This window comes from Anser anser (assembly GCF_964211835.1).
Source record: "Anser anser genome assembly, chromosome: 5".
Lineage (NCBI taxonomy): Eukaryota > Metazoa > Chordata > Aves > Anseriformes > Anatidae > Anser > Anser anser.
In genome coordinates, this window is record NC_139725.1 from 35,297,525 (window position 1) to 35,325,036 (window position 27,512).

A 27,512-nucleotide genomic window follows, 5' to 3' on the forward strand; every position below is an offset into this window, starting at 1 on the left:
CACCTCCACCTGAACCTGCTGGAGAAAAAAAAAAACTAAATAACTTTGGCATTATGGGAGGGGAAAAAGACGGAAAAAAAAAAGAGAGAGAAAAAAGGAGAAGGAAGACAAGCCGTGCACCCTGCCAGCCGAGCAGCCCCCGGGGAGTTGGGTGCATGCAGGAGGAAATTCCCCCCGGCTCCCTGTGGCTGGAAAAGCCCGTGGAGGCGTTGGGGCGAGACAAAACCTGCACCCACCGGTAACACCGGCTCCCCAGGCCACAGAGGGGAGGTCAGAGGCATTGACTTGATGCTCAGGGTGCATTTTGGAGACAGAGTTTGCTGAGCACCTAAAAACTTGGTGCTTTGGGGCTTCGTCAAGGTGAGGTACTGATGGCGGGGCGCAGACAAGGCCAGGAGGGTGGCAGCTGTGCCTGAAGGATCTCAGCAGGACCAAGTGGGTAATGTGGGGTCAGCTCGCAGTGGGGAACGGGGGCTGGGTGAGACGTGGCTGCTGATGAGCAGCAGGTGACAGCTGTGATATTTACCAAGGAGGTAAATATTAGAGCTGCAGCACTCCCAGGCATGGGTTATGTTCCTAGCTGTGGTGTTTGGTGCAGTGAATGACTAGTATAAGAGCATCTCAGTCCTGACCTGCTGCCTGAGAGCACCAAAATCAGTGTCTTCAGTGAGGTCATCACACAGTTTGGGGATGAAAAGGGAAGAAAAGTGGCTATTTCCTCCTGAAACGCCGTGCTCCAGCGGAGTATGATGGTGGTGGGATCGGTAAGAACTGCCAGGTATCTCTCCCCGCTGGACTTTTCTAGGAATAAATTCATACAGCAACCACCAGGCAGCATTGTGGCACGAGAAGGGCAGAAACTGGGGAGGTTTCTGGCTCCTGGGGGATTTTGGTGGGAGGGCTGTGTGGTAGGCATGCACAGAGGCAGGAAGATGTCGGGAGATGGTGTCATGGCCCCAGTGCTTCACCTTCTGGTTGTCTTTTTTTTTTTCAGTGTTTTAAGGGTGGTTTGTTTGTTTGTTTGTTTGTTTTTACTTTTCCTTTAAAATGCATACATAGCTTTTTTTTTTTTTTTAATTTTACTTTATATTTTTAAAAAGGCTTTTCTAGGGTCTTCTGTTCAGGTGGCCTGCCGTTGCTCAACCCCCAACTCAGCTCCTTCTGTCTGCAGCTCATCAGATAGCCGTTGGAAAAAAAAATAAATCCTGTTAAAAACTACGGGGAAAAAAAAAATCCCAAATCCGGCCTGCACGGGTCAGCCTGTGCCCCCCCCCGTTTCCACGGCAACCGCCCGCCGGCGCGCCGGAAGTGGCTGCCACCCCGCGCGGGGCACGCCGGGAGTTGTAGTCCCGCCGCTCCCCTCCCCGAGCCAGGAAAATCCCGAGGGAAAAGCTTGGATGTGCGCGGGGGAAGAAAGGGTGTATAGAGGGACTGAGGTTGGGTTTGTGTGCAGCTGGTGCTCCTCTCCATAGGGTTTGTGGTCCCTGTGTGTGGGGGTCAGCCTCTTCTCGCAGATAGGTAGCGACAGGACTATATAGGACAAATAGGACTAGAGGGAATGGCCCCAAGTTGCGCCAGGGGAGGTTCAGGCTGGAAATGAGGAGACATTTCTTCTCAGAAAGAGCAGTCAGGCACTGGGAGGGGTTGCCCAGGGATGTGGTGGGGTCACTGTCCCTGGCAGTGCTCAAGGAGAGGTTGGACGTGGTGCTTAGGGACATGTTTTAGAGGTGACATTGGTGGTAGGGCGATGGTTGGACCAGATGATCCTGGAGGGCTTTCCAACCCTAATGATTCTGTGATAAAGGATCCCAAGGAACAAACCCCAGCTCACGTGAATGGCAAGGGCACGAGGAGGCAGGGTAGGGACCTGAGGGCTGATAAAACCTTTCTTGTCTGTCAGAGTTATTCCCGCGGGTAAGTTAAAGCAAGAAGAAATGGAGCTGATCTTGGTCACGGTGGCAAAAGGACAGAGCAAGCCAGAGGGCTGAGAGCATTGCATGGTTTGTTTCGTTTCCCTGCTTGGTGGTTTGTGGCTTTCCACGTTCTTGGGAGTGAAGTTTTCAGTTTGAGTTAACTTTGGTGCCTTTCGCTGCAGTTCTGGGTAGGTATTCATAGGCATGTCACCCCTGGGAGAGTCACCTGCTGGCCTTGGGAGCAAGGCAGAGTCCTTGCAAGCCCCACTACTGCTGGGAGTGTGTGGTGGGACCCTCAGGAGACCGTGAGTGTTTGGGGTTCAGCAATAAAATAGCTCTACCCCTGTTCTGTGCCTTGACAGGGCTGCGTTGTGCCAGGCAGGCAGTGGCTGGGGTCATCACACGTGGGGCAGCCGTAGGGAAGGAGCTGGCTCTGCATCCCAAGCTGCAGCCAAAATTCTCTTGATTTGAGGTTGTTGCTTTGGCGTGCTGTGCTGCTGTGGGGTTTGTGACCCTGTCCCCCTGCTGCTGCACCCTGGCCCAAGGTGAGCGCGTGCTGCTGAGGTAGGAAGAGCTCCCTGCCAGCTAGGAGGCAGATGGAAATAACTTTATCGATGTGAGGTTGCTAATAGCCAGTTCTTGATGCATTTAACAGCTTGAAGCTAATTAAGGTTGAGCTACTTAATGCTGCCAGGCGGCTGTGTACCAGAGTTCACCTCCACCTCCCATAAATGAGAACACTGCTACAGGATGAGGTGCCGCCTCGTAGCAGACATTTAATCACTGTCACTGTTCTTCTCCTTTTCCCAGGAAACACAGCAGGTGGTGGCTTTCCGTTGTTAAATCAGGACAGGGACTCTCCAGGTGCGTGGCTGCTCCGACCCTTCAAGCGAGCCGCAAGCAGTGTGGCCTCTTGTGATGCGCAGTGCCCATGGTGCTTTATAACAGCGAGAACAGGTTGCGTTACAGGAAGAAGCATCACTGTGTACATTTCTTTACAGGGCCTTGGATTATTCTGACTTTTAATTACAGAACGTGACAGATGAGCCCTAATGAAATACTTGTTCCTGACCTGTGTTTCTCCGGTTTCATTATCTGCATCTTTCCGAGTTTGTGTTGTAGCTACGTGTTTATTACACGTGCTCACACACATGCTTACCCATGTAGCTCCCATGTTTTATTCAGCTTATTCCCACAATTCACCTTGAGGTTCCTATTGCCATTTTACAGAGGAGATGATGAAAGTGTGGAGCTCAAGGTTAAACTTCAAAACTGGTTAAAAGTTTTCAGTTCTCATAAAGAAAAAGACCCTAAAACTCAGAGGTCAGCTTTAAAACTCCCCGGTGGATTTGTCCAGAGCTTACAGGGACCATAACAAAACTGGAAACCGAGCTGTAACACCCCAGCCTGTGCTCCTGTCTTCCTCATTGATCGAAGTTAGGAAAAATAAAGAAAGAGAAAATTTGTTTCCCCCTGTGTTTGCCAACCCAACTCAGCAAGGCTGCCACATACAGATCTAACATGGCATGGGGCATCAAAGGGCTGTTTCTGCACCCAACGTTGAGGGAAGGATCCCACGTTTGAGGGCACATTCTCATTTCTGTGTAGTGCCGAACAAACACATCGTTCCTTTTGTGCAAATAACTCTGCCTTGAGTTGGTAAATCTGCAGGTAGGCCTGGCAGGAAGCAAAACAAAGAGGCTGGAAATAAATATTTGAAAAGTCACAATGATGGCTGTGACACCAGACCAGCTGTGGCACGTAGCCCCTGCTCTGCTACAGACAAAACCCCCTTGTGTTTGTAGGGAGAAGGGAGAGCTGTAAGGGAAGAGGGGAAGAAATATCAGGCTGGCAGGGCTTGGGTTTAGGCTAGTGGCTTGTTTTGCAGCAAGAAATAACCCTTTCTAGCCCTGTGACTCAGGATTTTCTGTGTAGCTTAATGCATTTTTGTTACCCTAGCAAATTAAAATGTTTTTTCCCCACTACGCATGGTCAGAGCGCCAGCTTCTTTTAATCCTGTCACTAGCCAGCACCTCTCCCTCAGCCCTAGTGCTGTGCTAGGTACAAGTGGTCCAGCTCCAGCCCTTTTTTGATTACCCACATCAAGAAAAGAGAGGTTGGAGTAGGCAATTTCTTTGGGTGATGTGGATGGCAAAGGAGGGGAGGTGGGAACGGTTCCTGTGTGACTACAGTGACTCACGGCAGCTGAAGATGAGGCTGCTTGCACCTGTGCAGTTAGTGTGTTTATTTACCGTTCTCTCATTCTAGTTGAGGTGGGAATGTAATCGAGTCAGAGCAGATGCAGTGACTTGGCAGGGCCCAGTGCAAAAGCCACTCAGGCTAACGAGTTTGCTTTTCCAGCCTGTGAAAACGATGGGTTGGAGTTGCAGCCACACGGTAGTTGTGCCGAGAGGATTGTGCTGGCCGGTGTGAAAGAGGAAGGACTGAATTTTCTTGATGGTACAGGAGCAGGGAGGTCACTGAAGGCAGAGGAAGAAGGGGCCAAGGAACAAGAAAGAGCAGGAGAGGGAATCTGGACTGAAGTAGCTGCCTTTTCCTGCGAGGCCGCACAGCATGTGGAGGCGATGACTGACGCGGAAGTTTGATCACCTCCTGCAGACCAGCAGCGCGCTCGCCCAGCCCGTGCCCCAGGTAGCATTCCTGTCTCTGCTGCGACTTTCTTCCGCCTCGTGTCTGTGCAAGTCATAAAGCATCCTGCTCTGTGAAGCTGCCATCAGCTCCCCAGCTCAAGTCCAAGCTCGGGGGCACATGGCCTGTCTCTGCCGGCGGTGCCACGGTGGTTCCTCCGGTGACTGTGGCGCTGCCGGGCTGGGGAGAGGGGCTCAGGTCTGTGCTTCTCAGTCTTTGCAGTGCGAGGAGGCTACACCTCGGTGGAGTACTCCATCATGCTGGGGGAGAAGGGAGAGGGAGGTTATGGATGGGATATCCACATTGGGAAGGAAGGGGGGAGTGGGAAAATGTTCCGAGCGGGAACAGGGCCGTTTGCCAGATATAAGCGAAGAACGACCCCCTGTTTGTGGAAAGTCCCCGTGTGTGCAAAATCTCTCTGCTGGTGGGAAGCCGCAGCCTGGGAGCTGGATGGTAGTGGTGTGATGCTTCCTGAACCCCACACAGCTCTGCTCTCACCTGGATTTCAGGGGAGGCTTGTGGGGAGGGGCAGGCTGAGCCCTCCTCCAAAGCAGGGTTCAGTCCTAGAGGACAGCAGCACCTACAGCTTTCTGCTAAGTTGGTTCTGCCTCCAGCTGAAATTGTTTTGTGGGTTCCCCCACCCCCCAGCAAAGTTTTAAATGGAAAATTTGGACAAAATTGCTCCTTGTTTTTTTTTGGAGCTCGTCTTTCCTAAAGGAAAAGATGAAGGCAAGCAGACTCGCCCTCTGGTGAGCTTTAGTATTGAGTCACCTCAGGTGGAACTCTTCTCACTGGCCTTGAGACACTTGAAAGCCAGGCACCGGGGTTGCTCAGTGATGCTGCAGGCATGGAGGGAGGTGGCTCCTCCTCTCCAGGTAATGCAGCCCACCTTAAAATGAACATTTAGTGCTGTAGGCCCTAAGCAACAGGGGCTGGACTGAAAGCTGGGGAGAAGCTACCTCCAAAAGTGTGATGGAGGAGCTTAGCAGAAGGCAGGGGCTCATAGCCCCACGCTTCTCTGTGCCCATGAAGGCAGGGAGCCCAACCATGGGGCTCTGGAGTTGGCTGATCCTGCAACCAGCCGGGTGTCCAGCTGGACACCATGCTGTCTCTGAGCACAGCAACCCCTGGCACCTTCTGGGGCATCACCCACCTCAGTTCTTTCCGAAGGTTGCTGTGTTTCTCATTCAGAACGTGATTCTTAACTGACTGGGGGACATCGGGGACATACCAGGCTGCGATCAGCTTGACGCACAGAGCCACGTGCTGCAGAAAGCAAACGGAGCCACCGCGGGCAGTGAGCAGCTCCCCAGGTCTGTGCCACCATCCCCGTGTTTGCCCCAGCCTCTTTGTGCCTCCCCGGGCAGCTTGCCCTAAGTGCTCACCTCAAAGAGGATGAGGAAGGCAAGCCGGGCTGCAAAGACGTGCCAGAACTGGACGGTGTAGCTGTAGTCGTCGGCGTTCCTGTAATCCCGGTACCTGCAGCAGAGCCCCGTCAGCGCCAGCCAGCCCAGGCTCCCCCCTCGCCAGGCATCACATCCCACCTCAGCTCCCTCCATGGCAGTCCCAGGGGAGCTCTGGTGGCTTCCTCCAGGGGCTAGGTGCCATGGTGAGGGGCTGGCAGGGGTGCCGGTACCTGCACTCTGTGATCTTGCCCCTGACAAAGTCTGTCTGATTTTCGGCCAGCTTTGTGTGGGGCTCGAAGTCCTGGACGTGGAAGACGGAGAGGCTGTGGTTGATGTAGCCGGTCAGGCAGCTGTGGGGGAGGAAAGGGCACATCTGGGCACAGAAACCCTGCGGCGAGGGGAAACTCCTGCTTTGTGGCCGCACTCGGAGAAGTTATGGCATGCCCTAAAGGAAATTGCAGCTCTTGTGTCCTTTTTTGGGGGGTACTTAAAGGCCCCAGATTGCAGGCAGACAGTCTTTATAGCAATCAGTTTTTGTGTCTAAGGGTTCCCTGGTATGTGGACTCTCAGGTGATTAGTAGTGTGGTTGAGCACAGACTGTAGCCTCCCATTCGGGGGGAAGCCAGCTTCTGTCTGGGGCTCTCCCTCCACTCCCCAGCCACCCGTTTTCACAGAGCTGAGGGGATGAAAGTCTCTGAGACCTCTGTCCAATTTAACTGAGTTTGGCCGGTGAATCAAGGTGGGAAAAGAGGGAGGGGAGGAGAGGGCATGGGCGGGCACCCAGCTGAAAGTCCTCCCTGCAGCTCTCGGGGTGCTACAGAGTGCTCTTTCCATTCAGAGGCACCAGTTTACCCACTGATGTGAGTGGGAGGCTGGCTGCGATGCTGAAGTTGGTGCCATCTGGAAAACTCTTTCTGAAGACTTTTGAAAACTCTTTTTAACCCACCCCACTCTGGGGGACGCCTCACACTCTTGCACCGAGGCAGGACAGGACACTGCAGGCAGGGCTGCAGGGGTGGGGGCGCCTGACCAGCAACACTCACTCCACAGTAGTGCTATTTTCCGTCATGCAGGGGCTGTACGTGTACTTGTAGACCTGCACAGGGATGAAGTCAGACGTGATGGCGATCACCAGTCCGTTCCCGATGACAGCCAGGATGCCAATGGCCTCCAGGACCTGCAGCCAGATTCCTGTGGGAGAGGAGCAGACAGTGAGACCCGCCCCACCAGCTTTCTCCCACTCTTCAGGGGTTGCAAACCCAAGCCCCAGCTGGTTTGGCGTAGCCAGAAGAGGCCTGGCTCAACGAAGGAGAGATCCAAGGTGCCCTTCAACCTCTGCAGGATCTGAAATTGCTTCTCCTTCCCCAATACACAGCTCTCCCTGTGCTCCACAGCCAAGTGGTACCAGCCCCTGGCAAAGGGAAGCTCCAGACCTCCCCACCTTAGAAGGGGCTCACCACCTGCACTGTTTTCCCAAGCAGCAGCTACAGAGGGCCCCGTCTCACCGATGTCATTGGCCTTCCTGGGCACCATGCGCCGGCGCAGCCGCATCATCTTGATGGCATCCAGACGGATCTCGAAGAGGTTGTTGCAGAAAGCCAGCAGTGGGGCGAGGGGAAAGGCAGCCACAAAAATGGTGGTGAAGCTGTACTGGATCACTGCAGAAGGGGGAAATGCTGGGTGATGGCACGGAGCCGCCTTGGAGGGGTCATCCCACAGGGACCCAGCTGCAGTGTGGGCTTGTCCTGCTTTATGGCTTGTGTCAGAGGGGCCTCGCAGGACTGAAAGGGGGAGATAGACCTGTCTTGGAGACCCCCACCCCCAAAGGGGACACCCACCTCTCCCAGAGCTATCGGAGAGGGAGCTCCATGGGGGCCCCACTGGGCACTGGTTGAGCCAGCCAAGCAGAGAGAGCACCTAAGGGTTACAGCCATCACCTTGATGCTCCTAGGAGGAGAGGAAGATGCTAGGCAGGGACCCAAGGCCAACACAGTTGCCTGTCCTCCCTGACTTTGCGAATGATCTTGGTGTGCCAGGGCTCTTGGAGTGGGGCTGGGCATGGAACTGGGTCTCAGAGCTCTCCCTTGCCTATACAAGGGCTCCCCAACGTCAGGCTCTCCCCACCTGAGGAGGACATATGGCACTGCACACAGCACCCCTCCTTGCTCACCATCCCCTTCCCTACGTACCCATCTCCAAGAACTCATCAAACAAGCTGAAGATGTTGACCTCGTTGAGTTGATAGTTGCTCAGCCACTGCTTTTTGCAGGGGTCCTCAGGCTCTTCCTCCTCCCCCAACACCATGTTTCTCTTCTTGGGGCGCTTCTGCCTAGTGCGTATTTTGTGGCCTATCCAGCTGCAAGGGGAGGAAGCAGTTTGTACCGCTGCCTGCAGATGACAGCGGGGCTGAACTGCTGGCAGTGACAGCCCTGGAGGCCTGATAGGGGGAAAAGGAGGAAATCTTGGCCCAAAGGCCAGGGTTATTCTCTGTAAGATCTGGGAAGCTGTCCTGCATATACAGGAACACTGGGAAGTGCTCTGCAGGCTGGAGGAAAGCTTACGGGATGAGGTACTCCATCACATTGCTGATGGTCTGCTTGAGCATCATGATGATGGCCATCTGGATGAAGAGGTCGGTGATGCAGCCGCTGGGGTGGCACTGCAGAGGGATAAGAGGAGAAGAGTTGTGCACCGCAAGCAGTGTGACCTGCCCTGAGGGGCTACTTGGCCAAGCTGAGGCTCAGCAGAGCCTTGCTGGGTAGCAGGGAAATGCAGTGTAGGAATTGTGGTGCGGGGTCAGAGGGTTTCACGGCAAGTCCCTCACCTCCTCCAGCCTCCACTTGCCAGCGATGCGCACGTAGTTCCCTGGATGGCCGTTGATCCTGAGCAGAGAAACAAGAAGAGTGACGTCTGTTGAGCCCCACCGTTGACCCCTCTTTGGATGAACATCCAGCGGCAGGATGGAGAGCACCAACCTCCAGGCATCAGCAGAGAGGCAAGGGGCTCCCCCCACCCACCGCACCCTCAGGGAAAAGCCCTGCTGAGGTCCCAGGTGGTTTGTGGCCCTCTCCCGTCTGCCAGCTGCCCTGGGCGCTGTGCTCTGGTGAGGAGGGTTGATGGGCTGGGCTCCTCCTGGGCCTCCGGCCACCACTCACCGCCCCAGGAAGAAAGCGATGTAGATGAGCGAGGAGAAGTTTGTGAAGAACTGGAAGATGAAGATCTTTATGGTGAAGTTGTTCTCACGCTGGGAGAAGGTCCGTGGTTTCTCTGTAGACAGAAACAGGGCTTTGGTCACACAGTGCTGGGACCTTGCCCCGCTCCCCCTGGATCCCATGGTAGCCTTGGAGGTTGTAAAGGGGTCTCTGCACCCTGTGGAGCTCTCCCTGCCCCTTCACCTGAGCCCTCTGAGGGTGGTAAGCCCAGGTTAGAAGAAAGATCCCTCAGAGCCACAAGCTGGGGCAGAAGGGGGCCTCTGGTTGGGTGGAAAACCATGTTATAAGCTCTTCTACGGTTGTTATGGCTTCCTGCTCATCCCAGCTCTCAGCCCCACTGTCCCTCCAAAGCATAACGTGGCTGGGGACAGCCAGCCAGCTGGCAGCATGGGGGCCACCGACGGGCTGCTGGTCTTCCTTGGGGACCTGCATGGCGAGAGCTGCCTGGGAGATGCTTCGCAGTGGTGGAGGAAGGGAAGGGGCCATGAGCCTGGCTGCGTTTGGGGACCATGGGGTGGGGGTACCGCTGTGGGGTGCAGGTGCAGGCAGGGGGCAGCCCCCAGTTTCCCTTACCCAGGTCACAGAGAAAGAGGGCCACACGCCTGTTGACCTGCAGGAGAGAGGTGTAAAACAAGAGGGGAGCGTTGATGATGGGGAAAAAAAGGGCAAGCCCCACCACCACCCACCCCGTGCCACACTCTGCACCTTGGTCATGATGACGATGGTGAGGTAGTGCAGCACAGCCCCTGTCATCACGGCCACTGTGTTGGCCTGCTCGCGGAAGAATTCAGAGTCGCTCTGGGTGAAGAGAGCCGTCACGACCACCCGATAAATGACGAGCGCGTGGGCAATGCCGATCAGCACAGCAATCTGCGGAGGAGGGCAGTGGGGTGAGGAGAAGCCATTCCAGCTGAGGACCACCAGGCCTTCAGACACTGGCTCTCTTCGCCGCGTGGAACTGGCCTCAAAAGCAAGCCAGTCCTCTTAAGTGGAGGATTAGAGGTTCATAACATGGACATTTCCACCTCTCCTCATCTAGACTTTCCTTAGGCCCGTCACACCCACGGGGAGAAATGAGAGTGTCAAGGGTTTGCCTCTTCTACCCTATGTTCATCGTGGCACATACCATGACCAGAACCAAGATGAGTACGATGGTGCTGCGCAAGTAGGAGTGCTGGTACCGCCGAGGTTCGTGCTGCAAATTATTGATCAGCTCCAAAGCCAGCTCCTCCTAAAATATATATATATATGTATATATATAAATAAAACAAGTACACACACACATGCACGTATATATATGGAAAATGGAGGATCCAACAGAGCCATTCCCAGGTGGTGGACAGCCCAGGGTGCTTGTGTAAACGGAGGTGTGGGATGAGCAGAACCAGAGGACAGGACCGAGCACCCAACCCAACCTACAACAGCATGGCCAGTCCTGACTGAGTTCAAGCACTCCTGCAGGTGAAGAGGGGGCTAGCAATGCAGAGTGGAGACCAGCATCTGCTCAGCTCTCTGGAGGGGTCTGCCTCTCCTGGGACTGTCAAAGGAGCCAGGTGTTGGCTTTGCCCCTTGCTTAAGTGCCTCTATTACATGTCCAGATCCGCAGGGAGGTACCTCTGCCACGTCTCTTCTGCAAGCCCAGCTATTTCCTGCCCTGAAAAGGAAAGCACCAAGCAGGAAAGATGACATCCTTACCTCATCCTCATCCCACCTGTACAGGTCCCAGTTGGTGACCACGGTGGCTCTCTGCCTCTTCCACAGCTCCAGGAACACGGTGGCTGTGGGGGGAAGGTGGGAGCACGGTGACCCTCAAGGATGGCCCTGCAGAAGTCACCCCTCCATTCCACAGCACAGGCTGGACAGTTGTGTTACCATCCAACCTGATGGCAAAGCTGCTTGGACTGCTCTTGGCCCTTGAAGGACAAGCAGCCACCTCTGCACCTCAGCGACCAGAAAGGACCCAGGATGAGCAGCAGTGAAGAAGAGGATGGAGGTATGGGGGTGAGTTTTTACTGGGAGTCAGGCCAGCTCTAGGGACTGTAAGGGATTTGATCTAAACCAGAGTTAACATCAGGGTTAGTCTGCTGTGGTGGGCATGGTTACATGGGTCCAGACAAACACATTATTCTGGACTGATGAAAAATATGCTTTAAAACAGAGTAGGCATTCCACGTTGCACCTCAGCACAGCTATACCTCTGCAAATCCATTTACAGCCACCCACTCTGTTAATTCACCTTCCTAAGATTGTTCTGTGGAAGCTGACCCATGGGGACATGCAAGACCACGTCTGTAACCTGCTCAGCAGTGAAACACCCAGCCCAGCTGCTGGCTGGTTACAGCCATGGTGGTGTTTGTAACTGAAAGGGCTGTGGTGAAACCAGACTAAATGTGTAGCTAATATGGTGATGGGATCACATCGACTCAGAGCCCAGTGGTCTTCCACAGAAGCTATAAGATTGTGTGGCAACCTGAGAAGGATTAATGAGGGACATGGTGGTCCCTCCTTCCTGCAGCTGTGACCACTTACAGGCAGCTGCTAGAAAAGGACCAGAGTTGGGTGGAGGCTGTGGTGCATGAAGGAGTAAAAGCTCTCAGGCAGGACAGCTGAGGAGTGTTTGAGAAGTAGAAGGGAATTTTGGGGATGATTTTATCCCTTGTGCTGTCTGGAGGGGGAACTGATGGCTCTGGAAGTAGAGGAGCTAGGGACTAAAAAGCCCCTGAATGCTGGAGCTGTGTTGGTGTCCCATTTTCTTTCACCTCCTCTCCCCCTAAGCTATAGCGGGCTGCTCCTCCTTGCAAGCTCCGTGTGTGTGGTGCTGAGACATTGACACCTACCCCAGATGGCCATGAACATGGCAAATAAAACTGTCCCCTCGTTGTCAATCATGTGAGTGACCTGGAGAAGATCAAGGAAGAATGTGATGGGGGCACCAAGGAGCACCTCAGGGCTGGGGAGAAGCCTCTGCACTCGGTAGTCCTCTTGCCACCCTGACCTCCCAAGAGACAGGTAAAGATGGTGCAGGAGGGCAAAATGCAGGAAGGGGATAGACAGCAGGGATTTGTTAGATCGTGGCAAATGCTTTTTCCTTGGTCTTTTCCTTTTTTTTTTGGTGGTGATGGAGATGGTGATCTGGCTAAAGCTCTTCCTCCTTATCAGTGGAGGTCTCCTGCATGTTGTAGCCAACTTGCAGGGGGGGCTTTTATTTTTGGTGGCATGGGCACAGCATAAGCTGGGAGTTTCCCCATCCTTCACCTTGAGCCTGTCTTGGAAAGTGAGCTACTTACCCTGGCATAGGTGCAGGTGTCGGAGAGCAACCAGAACGGGCACTTCTGGTCGCAGAGTGGGCACATGATGGTGTTATTGGCTTCGCAGATCTCCTTGCTGGAGAGAAAGGAGTAGAGAGAAGCAAAGGGGAGTGACAGTGGTCAAAGCAATATGCACAGCAAAGGGTTGTGAAGGGGATGTGCATTTGGTGTTCTCAGCTGCCTTACCTCACCTGGCTGGAGTTGAAAACAGTAATCCCAGCCACGAAGACCACCAGGCCGATCATCGCAGCGAATCCCAGCAGGTAGGTGTACCAGCCAAGCCAGGCAAAGTACAGGGCCACCTTCTCACCAAAATAGCACCTGGAAGGAAAGGTGAGATGTGCTTTGGAGCCAGTGAGGAGACAATGCTGCTTGGGGTCACTAGGAAATGCTCTTCCACCCACAAAGGGATAGCCATGTCCAGGAGGGGCAGTGTTGCATATCTGGGGATTTGATTGGGACTGGGATGGGAGAGTCAGCCCAAGTAACCTGGAAGAAGCAGGAGTGGGCAGCAGTTCCCAGGGGATTTCGTCAGCAAAGGGAGATCCTGGGACTCCCTGTGTGTGGGCTCTAATTGAGGATGCAGCAAAGAGCACTGTGGACATTGCTGTAGGGCTGCGCAGCAAAGACCTGCTCAGAGCACGGCTCCATCTGAGAGGTGAATGTGGGATGGAGAGAAATGCAGAGCTCTCCTGGGGGCCGTGTGGTGCTGGGCATGCTGTCCTGCAGGGCTTGGAGAAGGCAATGAGGTGGTTTCTCCTTTTCTCAGTCAGCCTGGTGACTGAAGCAAACTAAGGAGTGAGATTTTGTTCCTCATTCCCCCCCGTCTTGGTTAATATGCCACAGAGAGGGCCACTGTTGCATGATGCCCGCCTCTGTAATGACTCTGTGGGCATGGTCCCACAAATGCTGCTTCTGCCCTCCCATGAGGCGATCCCAGAGGGGCTGACTTAAGGGTAGACATGATCAAATGAATTGTATTCTAGGTAAAAGCAGTGGGAGTGATTGAGAGACCAAGTTGCAATCAGTGTCTACAGAACAGAAGGGCTTCAAAAAGATGAGAGGGCCGCAAGGTGCAGCGTTTCTCCAGCCAGAGCAATATCCCCTCCCGAGCTCATCTACCTCCCTGCAATACTTTCACATCTCATTCTTCTGACAGCAGCATCTCATTTTTTCTTGTCTGGGTAAGAGGGTTGGAGGCATGGGTAAGAAATGCTGGTAACTACTGACTGAGGGACCTGCCTCCCCTCCGATATTCCAGAGGGGTTCACTCCCTGCCAGCACTCAGAGGTGGTGATGTGCTCCCTGGCCTGTGTTAAGAAAATGATTTCATACTTGGCCCCTTAATCCTTTTGTGATAACAACAGGTCAGGATGCATTGACCTTAGAAATGGTATTTTGTCTGACTTTGAGCACCGTGAAGGGATCGAGGCTCCCTGGTACCCCTGCTAGACTTGTAAACTGTAAGACACGTTTAAGGAAAGAGAATGCAATTTTAGCATTTCATCTCCCTCCCACACTGAAAACCTTATGAAGCAGCATGTTATTTTTGCCTTCCTTCTCCTGGCCACGGAGACTTAATTTTCTTCCCTTTTTTAAAATAGCCATGCTCTTCCCTGAGTTTTAATGTGGCTATAGGAGCCCCTTGTTGCCTTTAATGTCCCAAGTTCGGCCTCAGGCTGGAGGTGTTCACTGATGCTCTGTTCTCATCTCGTACGTGGGAGAGGGTGGTGGAAAATGAAAGAGGCTAATTAAAAACTGCTCAGATGCGGGGGTTTTTTCATGCTGCAAAATTAGCAGACGGAGCTTGGTGCCATGGGATACCCTTTAGGCTAAGAACTTCACAAGCTGCAGAAAAGGCCCGATACATGTGAGAAGAGCCAGGTACAAACTAATGATTTAAAAAACAAACAAAAAAACAACACAAGAGCTTGGGAAAGGGTTTCAGGTGGGGCCTCTTGGCTAGATGGATCCCCTGTGCCTCTTCTGCCTACGTTACCTGATCTTCTCAATCGGCTGTTGGCAAAATATATCTCTCCAGCGAGCCCACTTCTCCTTTAGGAATTCTCTTACCTCTTCTTTCTGGAGAGCAGAGAAATTGGTTGGACCCAGGAACGTCAGGGCAACCTTAATCCCCAGCCCAGCTCCCATCTGGAGCCCGGTTGTGCCCTACATGCAGGAGTGACCCGATACAGCCCGTTACCCAAAGCTCTCTCCCACCCGGTCTGGCTCCTCCACCTCTTGTGGCTTTTCCTCCCAGGCATCTGCGTACTTGGCCTCACCTCGTGCAGTGGAAACATTGCCTCAAAGACGTTCTTCTTCTTCAGGTCATGCAGCTTCTCTGGTAGCAGAGTGGAACGGGAAGGATTAGTGACACAAAGCTTTGCTTTCTCCCCGTGTGCTTCCTGCCAGGCAGCATCACCCAAAACCTTTTCTGAAGCCTTAAGGGCGGGGGACAGGAAAAAAAAATGCCTGGGAGAGGCTGAGCTGTCCAGAAGGGATCAGTGCTAATCCCTGTGGTTGTGCTGCTCAGCTGGGATGCCGCAGGCTGTGTTGGGGCTGGTGTTGGGAGCGAGCCAGGTAGGCAGGTCCTTAAAGACAGCTGGAGAGTCAGCACATTTGCTACCTCTCCTGCTGATCCCAGGGTGCCAGAGAGGGACGAGCCTTTTTGGGGACACAGAAAGGTGGCAGTGGATTTGGGGAAAGGGAGTAGAGGGCTGTTGATGGTTCCTGCAGTCCAAATCTCCCAGCCTCTGGATATGGCAGCAAATTGACCTCCCAGAGCCGCACCTCTTTTTTGTCACATCCCCACCCAAGGGTGCTGAGACAGCTGGGGTGCCTGTGCCTGGCAGAGGGCAGGAGCTGTGCTGCTGGTCCTGGCTGTGCATCACCCCAGGGATAAGGGGGGTGTAAAGGCCCACTGGCCCCGCTCCCTTACCGAGGTCAGGTGTGACCGTGTTCTGCAAGATGAAGTTCACGATCCGTATCCTGAGCAAGGAGAAACTGGGATTACAGGCTAGCCTGAGGATACAGACTGGTGCTGTTGCCCCGGAGAGCAGGGAAGGGAAGGGAAGGGAGGTGTGCACAAAACCCCAGGGAAGGAAGTGGGGAAGAAACAGGGATCTGGTTGTGGACAGTGAGGAGCTGGCTGCTTTGCACCAATGGTGGTAATTTGCTTTCTGTGGAGAATGAAAACCCTGGCACAGTTGTGAGCTGAGATGAAAAATGGATGCTGGTGTGGTGGTAAGGGGCTGCAAGGTGCTGGAAGCCAGCAGCCCAGCTCAGGACCCACCTGGTTGTCACTGGTATGTCATGACGGGCATCAGAGTCTTGCAGCTGGCTGTCCTGAGGGTTCCTCAGGAGCCACTGGTATTTCCGGAAGATATGTTTTGGGGCACGGACCCCATAAAATAGCTTCTTGTCCTCAATTTTCTAGTGGGTAGAAGAGAGAGGCTGTTAGAGCAATGCAGGCAGGGAAAAAGGCAGAGCTGCAAGATCCAGGGGCTGTGTGAGTCCTGGGGTTGGAGTCTCCCCTGGGTGAGTGTGCCGTGTGTTTTACACATGGTGGGGTGATTGGCTTGAGGGCTTGAGTCTCTTCCTGAGGCCTGAACTAGGCTGGGATCCTGGGTACCACAAGATATCCCCAGCCTTTTGTTCTTGAAAGAGAAATAACCTCTGTCTCACCTTATTCTTTTTAAAAATATGATCTGCTGAAAACAGATAAACTGATAATTGGGGTGATTAAAATGAACTGTTGGTTTGGAAATGCTTTAGTGTAGCGTGAAAGATATAGGTGATCTAAAGAGCATGTGATAGTTGTGCTAAGTAATTATAGAGATTTTGAGAGTGTGAATTCCAGTTCGAAACTTAGTTTTCACATAGAGATATAAAGGTCAAAAAACTTACCTAAATTCTTATGTCACTAATGAGTATTTTGTTTGTTTATATATACACACATATTAGTACAGGGATAGACTTTTTTTTTGAGCTTTAATTATCTTTCTTTAACCTTCCCTTCGAAGCCAGTTGTTTATAGACGTTTCATTACGTAGCAGATACCCATATCTGCTGCCCCTTACCTTGATGGTGAACCCCTTCTTGCTCAGCTCATCCAGGAACTTCTTCCTCTTGATCTCCTTCACGCTGCCCACTTCGTGAATGTCACTCACGAGGACGAAATCCCACTTCTCTTCATCCTGCCCACAGAAAATACGAGGGAATTAATGGGGATGGCAAACTCTCCCATTTGGCTCCAGTGCCTCGGAGGTTTGGACCTTTCTCATGCTCTGTAGAGGGGCCCTGGGGACTGGCGTTGAGCAAAATCCAAATCCCCCCAAAATCCCCTCAAATCCTCATTTTTGAGCTCTGAACTCACTGTGAGTGTACAGGGAGCCAAGCTTACCGCAGAGGCAAATGGATCTGAGTCTTCAAAGGGAAAATTTCTCCAGGGAGTCAACAGAATTTCATCCTGTGGAAGAGAAAACCAGCAAAGGCTTCAGTGGGGTCTCTGGCAGATCCTGCGTTTGAACACAGAGCAAACCTCTCTCTGCAAGCACCTGGATGGCTTTGCAATGCCCTGGGTCAGGTCTTGCCCATGCTGTTGGAAGTAATGGGGTCAAGCTGCCCTGCTCCAGCCGGTGAGAGCAGGTAAGCAGCATTCTGCTTGTGGTATGGAGAAACCCATCTTTAATAGTGCAGGCAAAGGATTTGCAGTGTTGTCTGCCAACCCAGCACTGTATGTGGTCTGCACAGGCTCTGTCAGAGTGTCCAAGCTAGGGACGTTTGGTAATAGCAGATGAAAGGCATCCTGAAAGAGAGTATGGGCTGGAGAATCTTGGGCATGCCCCAGATGGGCTGGTGGAGGTGTGTAGTTGGCCTGGAGGAGCACAGCAAAGAGTGGTTCCTGCCCATCAGCAGAGATTGTGAGATAAATAACCTGCTGGGGTTAAGCAGAGTGCATCTCGGTGTTGCCTGTTCGACTTGTGGTTTATCTGAAGAATAGGGACCAAATGAGTCCAAAATAAAGGCAGGTGGGACAGCAGGTTGCCCAGGATGACAGAAGGGTCTTCCTGCGAGGTGCAGCTGCTGGGATCAGCCAGGCTCCCTGCGCTCAGTTCTGCTAGTCTCATGTTCGTGCCTCCCTGCAGGGTGCTGCATCTGACTGCACTCTGCATGTCCTGGGGTGCCGTGGCTGTTTTCAGGAGATGAAAGAGTGAGGATTGCAAACATTTCAGGCTGCAGAAGCACAAAGCCCTTGCTGACTGTGCCAGCCTGGGGTTGCTGCCTACAGCAGCTCCCTCATCCCTCCAGGCCCAGCCTCGGTGTGTGTTTGTGGCACAGGAACAGACTGTGAGGAGATTGATGGCAGATGAAACTCCTGGTGTTTGGATGCTCTAGGGTGTACCATTGGCATGGCAGCTTGCAGTACATCGAAAGAGGCAGCTCATGTAGGTAAAAATGCATTACAATGTAAGATCAAGGCCTACCCAGCCCAGTTTTCCTCTCCCAGTGGCCATGAAGGGGGTACCTGGGGAGGGGTTAGAGCAGGCATGTCCAAAACCTCCTCCCATGCACTCTTGGTCTCCAGCTCAGGCTCTTCCTGAGTCAAAAAATGTCTTTGTGTTTGGGGATCCTTAAGGGATTGCTGCTCCATGAGCAAGGGCAGCCTCGTTTTGCTCTCTCGTAATGCCTAACATCTACAGAGTCCTGGGGCCCCGAGAGAGCCAGCCAGCAGAACAAAACCTCCCTCAGTTCTGGACTTCACTCCTCCTTGTTTCACCCGGTGCCCTGACATCTGCACCAGAAGAGTGTGGATGCTTAACTCACTCCCTCTCCATGCATCAATGGTTTTTACAAGACTCTCATCTGCCTTTTCTGCTTTTTACTATTCCCTTTCAGGTAGGGAGCTCTTAGCTTTTTGGCCAGGATGGGGACAGCAGTTTTGAAGTCCCTGGAACAGAGTATGGGGTGCAGGCAATGGGAGGCTTGCGCAGCAGACAGTGTGGAAAATAATTCCTTGGAAAGCACCACAAATGGCTCAGTCTGTGGCCCAGGGGCAGCTGACACTTGGTTTCTTCCTGCTCGCCTCCTGTACACTGCCAGCTCCAAAGAGAGGCTGTGCAGGAGCGAACGCAGAGTTATGCTCAGGCACCCAAGTTAGTCTGAGCCTAATTATGCTCAGACACCCAAGCGGTGTGGTTTTGGGGCTGCACGAAGCAAGTAAGATGATGTTGTGGCAGCAGGTGCCCTCTGCCCAGCCTAGGGTGCCCCTCCTCTGAGGGATGCAGCAGAGAGCACCCTTGGGTGGCCTGGACCTGGTCGGTGGGTGCCAGTACAAGGGCATGTCAGCTTCAAAACACTTTGTCCCCGTCCTCTGTGCCTGGCCTCCCCAGCGTGATCTCATCCCGGTCCCGCAGCCGTAGTTGCTCTTAGGCAAGAGAGGATTAGTCCAACCAGCCCTTGTGGGTCGGAAAGAACATGCTGGGCTTCAGATCCCAGCGAGCGCAATGAGTTTAATAAAGACCTGTTCTGAAGGCCATGCTGTACAAGGGCAGGGAAAGGATCTTGTCTTAAAAGTGGCACTTTTAAAAATTATATATTTTTTTTGCAGTTCTTTGGCGTGATTCATGGTGCAGCCCCGCAAACCGTTACGCTGCTGTTTCTAAGGGCACGGTGATGCAGCACAGAAGTAAGAATCTGCTGCTGGGGAAGGGGATATCATCAGTCAGGATTGCCACCGAAGACTTTGTGTCCCCAAACAGCGGCCAGACAGACGAGTTCATCCAGCTGTAATCTCGGGAGCGGAGCGGTGGTGGTGCAACCAAGTCCTGATGTAAGATCTGGATCCCAAGCTTCCACTGAAGAATGAGGCCATGGGAGCCAGCGAGACTGAGATGAGGCAAGGGCTGAAATGCTCTGCCAAATACTTTCTAATGTGGAGCCACGGCCCTGGCTTCACCCAGAGCAGAAGAGCATTGGGGAGACTGAGAAAGGCAAAGCAAGAAGGCTTGGGAAGATGGATCCCCCCCAAAAAAGGCACTGTTACAGTAAGAACCAGTGCTTCCCACTGCTGAAAGGTTCCTCAGTTAAAGCCACGACACAAAGGGCATTTGTGGTGCTATCATCTGCTCCATCCAAGCCCTGAGCAGGCTTTGGGGTGGGAGAAGTGAGTTTTCACTCCGGTTGGTCTCCCCAGGTGGGTATAACCGAGTTGGTGGAGTGGCTCTACCTGTCCCTGTCTGAGAGCCCCTCTCTGGGCACGGGGAGGGAGCAGGAGTCCCGTCAGGGCTCTGCCCCGGCTCCTGATGCTGGCACAGATCTGGGCTGGCACCACCTCTCTGCAGGTTGCGTTGTCTCATTCCTGCCTGGCTGGTTTCTCCCAGCCTGTGCGTGCACCAACCTCATCCTGCAAAGGCTGCCAGCCTTTCGGCTCTAGCAGTGATCCCCGGAGCGCTGAGGGTACCCTTTTGTACCCTAGGTGTTCCCAGACGCACCCCTACGCTGCTGTCCAGCTGGTGTCAGCCCCAGCAGAGCTCAGGAGAAGGTGAACGGATCTGCTAGCGTTGCAGCTTCTGTTTCCAGGTGGCTCCCAGGCATGTCATCTGCACGCTCGGTCCCCTACTGGGAGGCAAAGCATCCTGACCAGCGCTACCTACCCCAGAGAAAAGCTTGCTGAAGGGATTACCGAGGCAGGTTTGTGCACGGGCAGCATCCAGTCATGGGACTCAGTCCTTGAGGCCAGGCCAAGGGGCTGTGGAGTATCGGGAGCTTCACTTGCAGACCCCGTGGTGCCACCAGCCCCCGAGTCCTGCTCTGTCCCTGCAGAGCTTCAGCAGAGCATTCTCCCTCTGCCAGCACTCCCAGTCATAACGTGGTCAGTCTCCTGGACCTAATGCTGCCAGATCCTGCCCTTGCTTCTGCTTGTTCCTGAAACAGCAAGCGCTGATTTTAATCCCAAGAGGAACCTGTTACTTTTTAATTTTCCCCAGAATCAGTGGGGATGCTTCTCAAGCCACCTGCGTACAGCTGTCTAGGCAATAAGGAGGTTGTGGAAGCAGGGTCTGCAGCAGCTCGGCAGGCTTGTCTCTGTGTTCCCATAGCAATAGGATTTACCACCTGGTCCCCCCTCTGCAGGCACTGTGAGTGCCTCTGTGTAGGACTGAAAAACAGGGAGGGGGGGAAGGATTTGCAAATTATTTGCAGATCAGTGCAGATAATTCCCGGTGCCCACCTCTGGAGCGGTAACAGGCAAAATTGCATTCAGCTGCAGAGGGGGGGGTTGCAGACCTGGGATGACAGAAGGGTGGTGTTTCAGCAGGCTTAATTCTCGGCGGCTGCTGACATCCATGCAAGCCGGGCTGAATGTGAGGCAAAGGCTGGGTTAAGCTTCCTCTGCTGGGGCCGTTGTGCAGGAGCCCTGCCTGCTTTTGAGGCCAGATGTGTCTCGTGTGAAGGGACAGCTGCAGAAGGCAGGGACTTTGGATCATTAGGACTCCCACACCTATTTCTCTGGCCCTGGGGACTGGCAGCACTAATCTGATGACAGCTGCTTTGCTCTGGAAGCACGAGGCAGCCAGGTCAGCCTCATGTGTGGGCAAGGCTGCCTCAGCTCCGAAGCGGTTGTGTAAACCATGGACTCTACTCCTTGCTATCAAGAAGGACGGTTCCCATTTAGCCCTTTTCCTGCGCTGTGCTTGGAGCAGGGTTGGACGCACGCTGTGCCAACCTGTGGGAGAAGCAACCTGCACAAAGAGCAGTATTTGCACTGTCAAGGAGGGTTTGCGTGCCCTGAAGTGTGCCAGTTTTCTCTCCAGCTGTATCAGTGGGTCCTTGGCTCCTTGTAGGCAGCCAGGTGTCCTGCTCCCCGTGCAAGGAGGTTACCGGATCCTTTTGGGGTACCCTTGGGCTGGAAGTGTAGTCACCTATGTGAGTAACTGAGGCGAACCACCTGGGCAGGATCCGGCATCCTTGTTTTCCTTTCCAGCTGTAGGCTGGTGAAAGTTTGGGTGGTTCCTATCACCTACACAAAGATGACCGAACTGCTATCTTGTCTTGGGGATGATTCCTACAAGTGCTTCCTGTGCTCTCCTCCCTTCCCCTGGAGCACTTCCACCCTATCTCATAGTTTCCTAAGAAATGTGACAATCTAATTGAACAGGCAGACGGTATACCTGTGCTTTTTCTAGCTGTCCCAGTCATAGAGAGTTTGCCTTTTGAATAAAAGAAACTTTCTTTTCTTTCAAGCTAAAGAAACAAACCTTTGCAGCTCCCCTTCTCCTCTGACATTATTTCAGGCACCCCTCTAATATGGGGAGCTGTCACCTCCGCTGGAATAAGCAGTGCCTTTTCCTGGGCACGTAGAAACTAAAGATCTGGTCTCAGCCTTCTTAAAACCAAACCACGCTTCTGTGATCTGCTCTCTGAAAACTCTGAACTGTGGCATCAAGGTGTGGGGCCATGCGTGACCCCACTGGCCTGACCCCCCTGCATCTTTGGGGTGGTGTGTGGAGCTCAGCTCTGCCTCGCTCCCATGCTGCGGGTACTGTGGGGAAACTGCAGAGCAAGCACAGCGCACTGCTTTCCCCTTTACGTGGTCATGATAAGATGAGATTGCTCACTGGAAAGAGGAACTGAGGTTTTATGGTACTTTTTGAGTACCCTAGGGGCTGAAAGCATGTGAGTGGCAGAGATTAGCGCTTACAGCGTAGGAATTTCCAAGCTACAGACGGTTCTGAGATGCTGGAAAAAAAACCCACCTCTTGGAAATAGCTGAGCAGTTTCTATTTCCTACCTGCATGGTGAAGTGAAGAGTCTTTCTCTTCCCCCCCCTTTGGCTCCTCCTGGCAGGTCCCTTGGGAGCTGTCTGTCAGGCAGGTGGTGTGGCGGAGGCTGCAGGTGGAGCAGGCTGAGAGGCTCCTGGGGTTTTTTGGCAGGAGGTGGTCGGCTTCCCCAGCACCTCTGCCTGAGGTCTCATGTGAACGGGAGCGGTGGCTCGACTTCCGTGTGGGACTCCCTCCTGCCTTGGGAGGGAGCTGCTTCTGCTCGGCAGTGGGCAGATAGGAAGGAGGAGGTGAGAAATTTGCCCTTCACCCTTGTTCAAAGGAGTGGCAAGCCCAGTACCGCCCAGCGGCGTAGGCTGATAACCCCGTGGAGTCGGCCTTTGTGGCTCCTCTTGTTAGCTCGGTGAGAGCACCTTGGCCACCTGTCTTCCTTCTCTGTTATAAAGCCACTCGCTGTGTCCTGTGAACACCCCCAAGGAGGTTTCACAAACAGGGGCCAAAAGGAGGAAGGAAGTTAGCAGAAGTTAGAAGAAGGAAATTAGCAGAAGCTCTAGAAAGCATTCAACTCTTCATTTCAAGCTGAGAAATAAAGAGTTAGTGCTTCGCCCCGAACCTGAAAAAAAATAAAAATCTGTGCTGTGCATGATCCGTCTCATTGTTGGGGGAAACTCTGGGCTACATGGAAAAGATGGTGAGAGCAGCACAGGCTTTGAGAGTGAACAGGATGGGGTCATGGGTGAAGTTTTTTAACTGCCAGGACAAGGAAAAGAGGCCAAGTATGAGCTTTCAGGTAAGTGAGGATGGTCTCCATGGTTTCTCAGTGGCCCAGTGTTTTCTGCTCCTCTTATATTTCCCAGTCTGGTCTTCCCAAACCACAAAGAAAATCTGGCTTCCTGGAAGGGCTGAACAGAGACCAATAAATCCTTTCTTCACACCTCGCTGGCTGCTGAAAGCAGCACTGGAAGTTTTGCCCTTCATTCTCCCATATGTGATAGTGCTGCTGCATGCAGGGCCTCAGCGTCCAGTGCCAACAATTATGGGAACGTCTCCTGGTGTTTTACAGTCCCTGAGAACAAGTATTCCCTCCCTTATGGCTGAAGAGGGAAGCATCAAAGTGTGCACTGAATATTCCCCAAAACCACATAGGCCTCTTGCCTCCCCCTGCTCCTTAAAATCTTGTCACTTCTAAGCAGATGTGATTTACTAGAGTGTGATGGCTTCAGTCCCTGCTTTCCTGACGGCATTTGTGGCAAGGTGCTTGGCAGTGAGCCACTGGAAATCATAAACAAAACACAAATGTTTTTGTTTGCTTGCTTATATGATCATAAAGGCTCAGTTCATCCAGACCTACAGCTTGGAGCAGGGTATAGCTCTCTTTTTACAAAAAGAGACAGTGAAAACATTATGTGTGAGCCATGTCTGACAACTCTCCCTATATCTGTTTTACGGCAGTTTCTTGTTTTAGTTTCCAAGATAAGAAGAGCTGTCTTTTCCCAGAAGAGTTAGTCATCCCCTGGTTCGGATTCTCCTGTGCTCTCCAAGGGCGTTGCATTGGGTAGCTCTTACATAAAATGACTCCTGGGGGGGTAACCCAGGTGTATCTTGGCAGGGAAGGCAGCTGGCATCTCCACGCTGTTTTTTCCAGTCATTCTGTGGCTTTGCCAAGTGCCTTGCACAGACGATGAATCAGCCCTGCGATTACCATTTTTTAAAAAGAGCCGTCTTCTGAATTTCCTGCTGTGTTTGAAATCAAGGGTAGAGCAGGGCAAGGAGCGACCTTTAGCCTCCCAGAAGTGATCTGCAGGGCTGGCCAGGAGGGGAAAACTGTCTTGATCGTCAGTAGCTCTCTACGGGTGTGGGAAAACATGTGCGTGTTTACATGGGAAATGAGTGAAGTCTTTTAAGACAGGATCCATGGTGCTTTCCAAGTCTCCCGACAGAATACCAAGGCCCTTTGCAATTTGAGCACTGATGGGTTAAACGGAAAGGTGGGACAGCCACGTGGCTCTACCTGCACATCTGTGTCTTTGTCCTGCAAACTTTGCCAAGGAGGACTGGGAGGACTTTGCTCTGCAGATAGGGTAGCTCACTGAACATGGGCAGCAGCTGCTTCCAGCACCAGTCCCCAGAGCTCATGGGTTTTGCCAGCCAGCAGAGAAGGTGAGTCTGTGCCTGCAGACTGGCTCTTTGTCCTAGGTGTTTGACCTCTGTGGTGCTTCTCACAGCACTTGGAGGAAACAACGAACTTTTTCTTCTTCAGTTCAGGAGGAATTTGGCTCTGCCCTGGCAAGATTCAGCTCCTTTTGCAGCAAGGCCGGCAGCCAAATTGATGGTGTTCTTATTTCAGTGCTTTCCTCCTCACGTAACTCTCCTGCAACACGCTGCCTTGGCATTTAGTGCTCTTGGGGGAATGGTGCTGAGGATGGCAGCACGGGAAACTAAAAGCAGGGAGGGAAATTATGAACTCTCCAGCCTGTCACTGGAATATCTGGTTAAGGCGTGAGGTGGTGTGAAACTCCAGTTTGTGTGTTTGCTGAGGCATTGCAACAGCACAAACGCTTTGTAAGCAGACAGAATTATTTAAGATGTTATCGCTCTTAACGGTTTATTGCTGCTGGGGTCAGTCACGTGAGTACATCCTAATCTGCTGTGGTATCGCATCAGCCTGACACATTTCAACCACTTTGGGCAGTGGTTTGACCTGCGCTGAGCGAGTCAGTACTGAGGCTCTCTAGGAGCACTCCCTTGTCCTGTCAGTCCCAGCCAGACGTGCAGACGTGATTTCCATCTGAGAAGTAGTAACAAACAACTGGAAGCTTCGTGTATTAAACCACTTCTACTAGAAAGAGGATGCCTGTCTACATCTTGCCTCGCAGTGATGCTTTCTGACAGAGCAGTCCTCTTCTGAGTGCTCCAAAGTGATCCTGCATGCATGCATCCCTAATTTAGGATGGTGCTAAAGTATTTATTTGGTCTTTTTTCAGTCCTCAGGGCCTCTGATTTCCTTCTTTCCTTCTTTCCTTCTTTCCTTCTTTCCTTCTTTCCTTCTTTCCTTCTTTCCTTCTTTCCTTCTTTCCTTCTTTCCTTCTTTCCTTCTTTCCTTCTTTCCTTCTTTCCTTCTTTCCTTCTTTCCTTCTTTCCTTCTTTCCTTCTTTCCTTCTTTCCTTCTTTCCTTCTTTCCAAGATTTTGAAGGGTATTGCCTTCCTGTGCATCTGGCTGGAAGGACACGAAAGAAGAAAGATCCTTCAGAAGAGGTTGTTTAGATGTTTTTTGTGTCAAACTGCAACTTCTTTCTTTTTCGTTAGAAGGGCTGTGTTTCCCTGAGGCACCTCTGTGCCACTTATGAACTGATTGGAGGCAGAGATCCTTCATCCTGCTCAGATATGCAGAGGTGAGAACTGGCTGCTCAGCCTCATGTGACAGCCCAGCACCAGACAGATCCTTAGCAATTAAAGAAATTAGCCATTCTGTTTGTGCAGTCTGACTGGCATAAAATGGGTAGAGAAGAAAAAAATGAAAACGTTTGTAGGACTTTGGGTTAATTTTGAAGACATCAGTCAAAAGCCAGATAGAAGTTTCCAAGAAAATCTGCTAAGTGAAATGGGCTGAAAATAATTCACATTGGGCTTGAATCCTACCTGCTATTGGAAAAGGAGGGAAGACAAGAATCAGGCAGAAGCCAGTGATGTCGAATCACTGTATAAAGCCTAATACTTGCTGAACATCTTAAGCTTCACGTTTGATTGCAGTGCATATGTTTCTCAGCAGCACTAAAAAATCTTATTAGACAACAGCACTAATGAGCAAGCCAGCCAGATACTGAGAGCCTGGCAAGAATATATTGGGTCTGAATGCTCGAGCTGCTGTCATCTAGCACCACCAACTGTGCTTTGGAGATAGTTCAAGGGAAGTGGTTCTGGATGGGAAAAGTTCCACTTTTGGGGCCAAAATTTGTTTTGAAATTTGAGGCTAAGGCAGAGGAAGAGCCAGTGTGCTGGAGAGGGCCAGCTGTGGCTCTGGAGGTGACAGAAAGCAGCATGTTGTAGCCTTCTGGCTGTGCGAGGTGGTGCTGCTCCAGGTGAAAGTACTGGGGGGCTTCACCCTGTAAGGCATGGAAACATGGAAGTGCTGTTGGAAGGGGCCTCTGGAGGTCTCCAGTCTAACCTCCTGCTCCAAGTGGGTGAATTGTTGGCATTAGATCCTCGGGGCTCTGTCTGGCTGAGTCTTGAAAGCCTCAATTGACAGAGATTCATTCCTCCACCTCTTCAGGTGACCTGGCACTGCACAACCCTCCTCATGAAAAAGCTTCTTCCAAAGTCCTGACTGCACTTCCCAACCTGCTTTTTATGCCATCAGCTCTAACTTCTGCTCTGGCTGTACAATTTTAGCCTCTTGTGCATTTCTTCCAGTTGTACCAGGCCAACGAGCTGTAGCTCCTTGAAAAAAAGACCCTCCGAAAAGCTGGGTCCTGGAGAATTTCTGCCTGTCCTGAAGGCCCAAAGCAGTGGTGATGGGCCCATGTCAACAGACACAGGGAGGTAGGAGTCCATAAGTGCCCAGAAGGCTTGGATCTGACTCAGTGCTTGCAATGACTACAGAAAGCTGCGTCAGCTGTTGCTTGGTGAGTACTGTGTGTATTTAATTTGTTTTGCACGTCAGGGCTTTAGGCTGGGCAGAAAGGGACACTAATGTAGAGCTTGTTTAGGTTTCCTTTGTGAGATGTGGTGGATGTTCCCAATGTGACACAAAGCTGTGTGACCGCAGCCTTTGCTTTTGCAGTGGGAGTTGGTGGCATCTCTTGGAACAGGCTAAGGGCCCCCAGGTCTCATAAAACATAGTGGGGCTGCCAGGAGAGAGAGGGCAGTTCAGGTAAGTAGAAGACTGTGCAGTAGCCAGAAGTGTACCTGCAGAATTGTTTTCTTCTCAAAGGGCAGGGGTATTCAACCTTCTTGGAGAATCTTTGGTTGAATCCTTCTTGCTCAGGTGTGGCAGCTACACAGACTTGCTCTGTCTTTAACAAGAGAGAAAACAAGCAGAATGGTAGCGTTGCCAACCCAGCAAAGCTCCTTTCATACACAAATGGCTCTAATAGCTCCTAGCTGGTGGTTACAAGCAATTTCTGCTGCTCATTACCCCGCGCACTCCTTGCTCTTTGCCTAGCTAGCTGCTGCCATCATGCGGCCAGCTCATTCCTTCACAGTCACCTAAATATTTTCCCTCATTTCTTCCTTGGCTTTCCTTCTT

General features: G+C 52.4%; 1 protein-coding gene and 2 long non-coding RNA genes across 5 annotated transcripts; 2 read left to right on the top strand and 1 right to left on the bottom strand.

Moving 5' to 3' along the window:
* The first annotated feature begins 41 nt into the window (after positions 1-41).
* Positions 42-7,175, top strand: LOC310900874. Of its 2 annotated transcripts, XR_014585436.1 has the most exons (4): positions 60-439; positions 1,101-2,458; positions 2,724-4,565; positions 7,042-7,175. It is a non-coding gene; the product is annotated as an uncharacterized lncRNA (long non-coding RNA). The 2 variants fall into 2 exon arrangements; XR_014585435.1 differs by lacking the exon at positions 7,042-7,175 and having other exon boundaries at positions 42-435; positions 2,724-4,008.
* On the bottom strand, positions 4,144-22,416 carry ANO9 (anoctamin 9). 2 transcript variants are annotated; one of them, XM_083839525.1, is made up of 24 exons: positions 22,279-22,416; positions 16,891-16,956; positions 16,568-16,684; positions 15,781-15,920; positions 15,427-15,476; positions 14,771-14,829; positions 14,488-14,570; positions 12,675-12,809; positions 12,468-12,564; positions 12,018-12,078; positions 10,876-10,958; positions 10,307-10,411; positions 9,886-10,050; positions 9,754-9,790; positions 9,124-9,235; positions 8,793-8,850; positions 8,530-8,627; positions 8,158-8,324; positions 7,474-7,626; positions 7,012-7,159; positions 6,199-6,318; positions 5,948-6,041; positions 5,716-5,828; positions 4,144-4,822 (listed from the first exon to the last, which is right to left on the bottom strand). In XM_083839525.1, exons 1-24 carry the CDS (start codon positions 22,282-22,284, stop codon positions 4,795-4,797), a joined length of 2,295 nt encoding a protein of 764 aa, XP_083695651.1. In that variant the 5' UTR covers positions 22,285-22,416; the 3' UTR covers positions 4,144-4,794. The 2 variants fall into 2 exon arrangements, with proteins under 2 accessions (XP_083695651.1, XP_083695652.1); XM_083839526.1 differs by lacking the exons at positions 4,144-4,822; positions 5,716-5,828; positions 5,948-6,041; positions 6,199-6,318 and having other exon boundaries at positions 7,087-7,208; positions 7,302-7,626.
* LOC310900873 lies at positions 11,188-27,271 on the top strand. The gene is made up of 5 exons (XR_014585434.1): positions 11,188-12,189; positions 12,556-12,751; positions 19,099-19,683; positions 19,966-24,427; positions 26,678-27,271. It is a non-coding gene; the product is annotated as an uncharacterized lncRNA (long non-coding RNA).
* Positions 27,272-27,512: the final 241 nt, after the last annotated feature.